Genomic DNA, 7,270 nt, shown 5'->3' on the forward strand with positions numbered 1-7,270 from the left:
GTGTGTGTGTTTGTGCTACGTTAGCAGCTCTAGCATTGCCGGAGGCTTCGTGCTCGCCGCCGCCGCCACACGTGGTCTGCGTAACTTTAGTGAGTCTCCAACAGACCGTGTGTGTGTTGGTGGTGAGTGTGGGGTTGTTGGTGGCGTTCTAGCTGTGAACGTAGGTGTAGCAGTGTGTGGACAGTTTATTTGTCGGTGAATAAATGCTATGAAACTACAACTCCTCCGCTCCGCTCAAGCGAGCCGGAGAGACCGGAGACGACTTCCTGTCTGACAGTAACACGGTTTGTCTCGGTTCAGTGTGATTTGAAACCTCTTCTGTGTGTCCAGCAGTGCAGATGTGTCCACGTCCAGCTGTGTGATCCTCTGATGGACTGCGGTCTGAGCTGACGGTGGATCCTGTTCGCTCCGTCTGAGAGTTTCACTTCAGACGGACCTTCTGTGTTCCGCTCAGTTTTTACCAAACATGACTCCCATGCGACTGTACGCCTGAGCTCCTAACAGCAGTCAGTAGATTTAGATTATTACTACTAACAGCAGCTTCTGCTCCTCCTGTGCAATATAAACTATTGATTTATAAAAGTGTATTTTATTGATTTGATCTGCTGCTTTAAAGACCAAATATGTGATGAATGTTTAACTGAGAGCAGAACGTCGCTGCTGCTGCTACTCGTCTCCACCAATGCTGCATTACAGCAGTGAGTTCACCTCTGGAGGTCCTTTCTCCCAGTCGGTACCTGAACGCACCACTCCTACAGGCAGACTGTAGACAGGAGGAAGTGAACAATACAGGAAATAAACTCTACATACATGATGGGAAGAGTCAAAGAGATTATTACAGGTGAACTATAGGTCTCAGTATGAGACGTCATGGAGCTGTAAAGCTTTTCATTACAGGAACAATCACTCCTCTGGTTCTGTCACATCATGTCACATCGATGCCATATTTAATTTACTAGATTCAGTTTTGGGAAATGACAAATATCACAACATCTAACTGGTAATTATGTGTTAAACTACAAAAATGGCCATTATTAAATAAATCACATAAACATAAATGGAGTAAAAAATTAAATATATGAACCAAAATTATTTTAAATAAACAATTAAATAAAACTTAACTGATTATTTCTGATTTTTTTTTTCATTTTTATTATTATTATAATTATATATTTTTAATGTTATATTTTCTTTAATTAAATTACATTTCACAATAATAACTTTAACTCATTATTTCATATTAGAATTTATTTCATAACGTCTAATGTTTTTTATTTAATAGTGGTCATTATAAAGTTCCATGATTACAGCTGGGAAGGTTAATATGGATGCGTCCTGCCAGCCGGCGTCCACCGACTGATCGGTAGTTTATTAGTGATCGCAGTATTGATTAGCTGCTCGTTCAGAGTTCACTCCTCACGTTCATTCCACATGACCTCCACTTGACCTTGTCACATCAGTGTCTCCTTCACACAAACACGATCATCTGCTCAACTTTACAACCTCTGGGATGTCTTTGATTGTTTTATTTGCCAGATTTACAGCAGTTAACTTGTACATGTTTTTTATTGTGATAAATGGAATGAGTGCATTTAATCAGCTGCACAGTGTTCTAGAAATCTGATTTCTGAATCCAGGCAAGAAAACCTGGAGAACAGATTCTATAAACCGACTCATGTTTTTATTACATTATTTATCCCTCTTTATATCTTTTAATCATATACCTCTATTAATGAATCAACACTTTTCTTCTGCGTTTTATTACTAACACTATTTTTCATTTTTCAAGCTTTGAGTGTATTTTGTACAGATCATTTGTAATATCTATCTAAAGCTGTTACTCTGGTTACAAATCATGAAATGTTCCAATAAAACTCTTTAAGAAGTCAGCGTGTGTTTGTCAGCAAACATCCACCAGATGGAGACACAGAACACTTTAATTCACTTTATTACAATCATCACATCAATACACCGATCAGAGTCTTAGTCTCAGTCCTCTGAGTCTTATAAAGAAGTAAAACAGCATGTACTGTCATTTCAGTTCTACAGTACATGCTCACATCGTTTCATTCAATCTTCTTCTCATTTATCCTAAAGTTGATTTATAGTCGGTGACGTTTGAAAGGCTGATCCCTCTTGAGTTATATAAAACAGTCGTACAGTTTACAAGTCAGTTGTTTATCTTGGATTAAACGTTTCCTGATGTTGGTTTCTTTGGCTGAAAAGCTTCAGGATGTTTTTTCCCATAAATGATCTTCTATGCCCGGTTCAGACTACAGGATATCAGCCCGGTTACAGCCCAACACGGCCGTCGTAGGGCGTCGACTCGGATCGGGAACGATAAATGAGTGTCGTGTGCGACGAAGCCAAGCTGGAGGGTGTGTTCGGTCCAACGCTGCTGGTCCAGCCTTGACTGACAGCTGTCCTTCACTATAGCTTCACACTGACTTCCTCCTCTTGCCGAAGACGTTGTTGATGAGTTTGGCCATGGACTTGGAGCCGCTGGGGCGTCTCCTGCGCTCCTTGGCCTTGCCGCCCACGAGGCCAGCGTGTTGCACCATCTTGAAGAAGATGAGCGCCACCTCCTGGTGGTGCTCGGCCGCCGACAGCTCATAGAACTGGCAGCGACACTCGGCGGCCAGACCCTGACCTTCCTCACGCCGCACCTCTCTCATGTGGCACAGGTCCTGTTTGTTGCCCACCAGGAAGACGAGCGAGTCGACGTTCCTGGAGGTCAAAGAGCAGAGCGGGGACTAAAAGCTTCTGTTTACATGCACATAGTGGCCATTCTTATATTACAGTGATCTACTGTAGGTCCAGACTGTACCTTTTGGCAGTTCCCAAGTGTAGCTCTCTGATCAGGTGCACTATGGCTTTGGCGGTGAGGAAGGAGGAGCGGTCGCTGATATCGTAGACCACGATCAGACCGTCGGCCCAGTGGATCTGCTCGTTTAAGGTCGACTTCCCCTCACAGGCCTGAAAAACACAGTTTACATAAATGTTACATTCTGTGGTCAAAATAATCTGTGCAAATTGAACCAGTCCCCATATTATTAAGAAACTAAAAACTAAGATATGAAGCAGTCTGTTCCTGAATACACTGCAGACTGACGTGCATGTTATAGAACCTCACATGAAGCTTTGGGCAGAGGTGGAACAAGTCATTGTTTTACAAGTGATAAGTCTTTGCACTAAAGTCACAAGTCAAGTCCCGAACTTTAAGTTTCGAGTCCTAAACAACTCATGTTTTGCAAATAGTTTTTTGTTCACCACCGCATCATTTTAGTACGCTAACAAATTTATCTTTTAGATTTTTTCCAACTTGCGCTCAGTAACCTGACGTTCGTTCTTCGTGGTTCTTTCTAAAGTGGATCTGAGGAGTTAAGTGTCGACTTGCTGGGAATGATTAGCGTTAATGTTGATTCAGGAAGAATAAAGGGAAATGAATTGATTCATGGCAACACTTTTTAAATAACGTACTTGTTCATCTTTGGGCTTGAGGTATCAAGTATGTTCAAGTCAGAAGGCTCAGGTCCAGTGAAGTTATGAGTCACTGGTGTTAAAGTGTCCAGATGCAAATCTTTTTTGATTTTGTCGAGTCGAAAGTCATCAAACTTGTGACTCGAGTGACACCCCTCGCTTTGGAGGAACAATACTATACAAAATACACAAAATGTGACAGGAGGCAGTGAAAGTGAATGAGAGGCTGGAACACATGAAACAAAGTGAGAACGTTAGCAGAGCGGGTTGAGGGTTCTGTGGCGGGAAGGTGATGCTGGAACCGACCCGCCGTCCTGGAGCTCTGACTCAGATTAATGGAGAGCTTAGACTAAACTCAGAGGTTCATCCGAGGACGGCTGCACGCCCAACTGGCTCTGCAAACTAAGACGGATGATACTGACTAGCTTTTGCTTTACACTCACTGGATCCTTTTTTAACCACACAAGTGCAACAAGCAGTGCAGAGCAGAAGGTGTTGGGCACACGGACTGTGTGGGCGGCTCCACCGGCTGTTTTAGCTCCTGTATGTATGTACATATGTATGTATGTATGTATGTATGTATGTGTGGCAATGCAAAATGCAAACAGGCTGAGTGAAGTGGAATATAGATGGGTATAGATGGCTCCATCTATGTGTGAACTCACCTGAGAACACGGGTCATAGAGCTCAAGGTTCATCTGCTTCCCGTCCACAGACAGACGCTTTCTGTAGACGCACTCTGTGGAAGAAACAGGGACGACAGCAGCAAGAGAATCAAATCATGATGAGACTCATCATCTCTCTTTGGTGTTAAAATAAATAAAATAAAAATGAGTTCAAAATGTATACGAAAACACGAGTATCTGTCATTTTATAGCCTCTAGGACAAATCCTGAAAATCAGATGTGAGCAGGAGTACGTCAGGAGTCTAGACCTGCTCTGTATGAAAAGTGGGACAAATATAAACACCATAAATTACTCACACCTTGCTCTACTCATTTGTAAACCAAAAACCAAATATTGAGACTCATTTCTCTCCGTGAGCGTGCACATGCACATGCACATGCACATGCACATGCACATGCACGTTCCTTTCACACCTCACACGGCTTCTTTGCTTCTCTCTCTGACAGAGCCGGGAGGGAGAGAACCAGCTCAGATGAAACTAGATTACTCTGAGAGAAACAATGAGCCTATTGAGCCGCTATCAGAGACCGACGTGAGTCATTCTCCTCTCAGGTAGCCTGCAGGATGTTATCAGTACACAGCTGGGCTCTGCAGGCCAGATGTTGGCTAAAAAACATAACACTAAATGGATGTAATATTTGACAGCAGCTGCAGCACCTGGAGATAAACGGCTTCACCATGCAAAGTACATAACATAATAGAGTACTGTATATACAGGGAGATGAGATAAGAGGGCTGGATAGGAAGTCCTGGAGTTAGACAAACACCGTGTAGAAACTAGAAACCAGCCAACCGAGAAACAGACGTAATCCAGATGGACTGCAGATTCTTACAGGACTTTAAAGGGATATAAACACGAACAGATAGAGAGAGAAGGAATATAGATCTTTTGATTTAAATCATGAACTTGGTTGGGAGCCAAAATGTTTTGAAATGAATTTAATAATATTAGAATGACAAATATAGTGCAATACATATGCCAATTTAAATACGGTATGGTTTTGATATGAATGTATGGAAATGGTAAAATGACATACAGATGTGGAGAATGTGCATTATTATTATTTAAAGAAGCTCCACACAGCTCTCTGCATCACTTTGACCCTCTGTGGGTCTCTCAGGTTCTAGTGGAGATCCCAAAGATGTTTTGGGTTTGAATAGTTAGAGTAAATGTTTCATGATTTATGTGAAACACCAGACTGCTGCATGCTTCACTGAAAACCCTCAGACACATTCCTGACTACAGAGAGGACAATATATTTATGTAAAAGATAAATGAATTACCTGAAGAGGACGCGTACTCGCCAATAAAGCGCCTGGTGAGGAACCGGACGATGAGAGCTGCAGACAGAGAGACAGACAGAGAGAGAGACAGAGAGAGAGACAGAGAGAGAAAGAGAGAGAGACAGACAGATGAGCTTGATCAGCAGCTTGTTTATCCCCTGACATCCCAGGAACCTGCTCTCCTCCACAGCAGCTCTCCTACCTGATTTTCCGACCCCTTCACTGCCCAACACCGCGATCTTGATCTCATTCATGTTCACAGCAGGATCAGTCAGGACTAGTCTCCGGTACAGAACGATCAGTCAGGACTAGTCTCCGGTACAGAACGATCAGTCAGGACTAGTCTCCGGTACAGCAGAACCAGTCAGGACTAGTCTCAGGTACAGCAGGATCAGTCAGGACTAGTCTCAGGTACAGCAGGATCAGTCAGGACTAGTCTCCGGTACAGAACGACCAGTCAGGACTAGTCTCCGGTACAGAACGACCAGTCAGGACTAGTCTCCGGTACAACAGAACCAGTCAGGACTAGTCTCCGGTACAGAACGATCAGTCAGGACTAGTCTCCGGTACAACAGAATCAGTCAGGACTAGTCTCAGGTACAGCAGGATCAGTCAGGACTAGTCTCAGGTACAGCAGGATCAGTCAGGACTAGTCTCAGGTACAGCAGGATCAGTCAGGACTAGTCTCCGGTACAGAACGATCAGTCAGGACTAGTCTCCGGTACAGCAGGATCAGTCAGGACTAGTCTCAGGTACAGCAGGATCAGTCAGGACTAGTCTCCGGTACAGAACGATCAGTCAGGACTAGTCTCAGGTACAGAAGGATCAGTCAGGACTAGTCTCAGGTACAGCAGGATCAGTCAGGACTAGTCTCCGGTACAGAACGATCCCTCAGATATCATATCAGGCTTTGAACAGCTGTAAGGAGGGAAACAAACAGCTGGATCGGAGCCTGATGGGCTGCTGCTGCTGCCTGGAGTCTCCACCGGTTCAGCCTCTCAGCCTCTCAGCCTCTCAGCCTCGCGTCATCTGCTGCAGGCTGGCCGGTAGGAGGAGGAGGAGGAGGAGGAGGAGGAGGAGGAGTAGGATCATTCCTCAATTATAATCTAATTTCCTTTTTAAATTCCCCGATTTTTATTTATTTGTTTATCTATTTATCTGTCTTTATTTATTTCTGGCAGTGAAGCCCCAAAAAGAATCAGGAATTATAACAGATTCTAAGTCTCATAATTAGGCTGGGACATGAAGCATGTATTGGTCACACATTACAATAAGGGACACAACAATGTGAGTATAATTACTGGGAGGTGCTAGGGAATCATTAGTTATTAGTAATCATTAGTAATTCATATTCTGTTACTGTAAGGACTTTTTCTCTCCTCAGATGTCTTCAGAATCATCTTGTAGTGCACGGTTTAGCTGTAGCACGTTGATGATTTCCAGTGAAGTGGGTTAGCGTTAGGGTGTGATTACGTGTCTCTGGATGAAACATGTGCAGGTGAATGAACTAAATAACTTCCTGTTTCTGAGGCCTGCAGCCCGGACTGCCATTCCTCTTCTAGCTGTAAGTCCTGATCTTACATAACATGCTGCTGATAAGCTACACAACATGTTTCATATTCATCAGAACAGTTGAGCTGCTGTAGGGAATATAGGCATTACCATTCATGGTGCATGCTATGTGTGAACAATACATGGAGGAGGATGGATGATTACATTATCACTGCCATGTGTACCAACTTTAAAACAGATGTGAAACGCTTTATCCTCTGTCAAAGTAACGTGTTCTGTTCAATGTCAGAGATACGCTCGCTGCTCC

At 43.4% G+C, this 7,270-nt stretch overlaps 2 protein-coding genes across 3 annotated transcripts in view; one reads left to right on the forward strand and one right to left on the reverse strand.

The window, feature by feature from the left end:
• Positions 1-1,886, forward strand: part of arhgef39 (Rho guanine nucleotide exchange factor (GEF) 39) — a 50,673-nt gene extending 48,787 nt beyond the window's left edge. Inside the window, exon 11 of one of the 2 annotated variants that reach the window (XM_074625616.1) lies at positions 331-1,886. In XM_074625616.1, the coding sequence (XP_074481717.1) occupies positions 331-370 (40 nt within the window). In that variant the 3' untranslated portion in view covers positions 371-1,886. The remainder of the gene's footprint in view (positions 1-330) is intronic. The other variant, XM_074625617.1, reaches the window with a different exon arrangement.
• An 87-nt stretch (positions 1,887-1,973) lies between these two features.
• rergla (RERG/RAS-like a) lies at positions 1,974-5,807 on the reverse strand. The gene is made up of 5 exons (XM_074625626.1): positions 5,654-5,807; positions 5,452-5,508; positions 4,146-4,219; positions 2,828-2,976; positions 1,974-2,727 (listed from the first exon to the last, which is right to left on the reverse strand). Exons 1-5 carry the CDS (start codon positions 5,703-5,705, stop codon positions 2,439-2,441), a joined length of 621 nt encoding a protein of 206 aa, XP_074481727.1. The 5' UTR covers positions 5,706-5,807; the 3' UTR covers positions 1,974-2,438.
• Positions 5,808-7,270: the final 1,463 nt, after the last annotated feature.

The sequence above is a fragment of the Sebastes fasciatus genome, chromosome 23 (genome assembly GCF_043250625.1).
Source record: "Sebastes fasciatus isolate fSebFas1 chromosome 23, fSebFas1.pri, whole genome shotgun sequence".
Taxonomy (NCBI): domain Eukaryota; kingdom Metazoa; phylum Chordata; class Actinopteri; order Perciformes; family Sebastidae; genus Sebastes; species Sebastes fasciatus.

Excerpts from the sequence above, each read along its gene's own strand:
- rergla (XM_074625626.1), bottom strand. The coding sequence starts at position 5,705 with ATGAATGAGATCAAGATCGCGGTGTTGGGCAGTGAAGGGGTCGGAAAA. Across the intron at positions 5,509-5,653 it reads TGAAGGGGTCGGAAAATCAG|CTCTCATCGTCCGGTTCCTC; the intron begins GTAGGAGAGCTG and ends CTCTGTCTGCAG. Across the intron at positions 2,977-4,145 it reads TCTATGACCCGTGTTCTCAG|GCCTGTGAGGGGAAGTCGAC; the intron begins GTGAGTTCACAC and ends TGTGTTTTTCAG.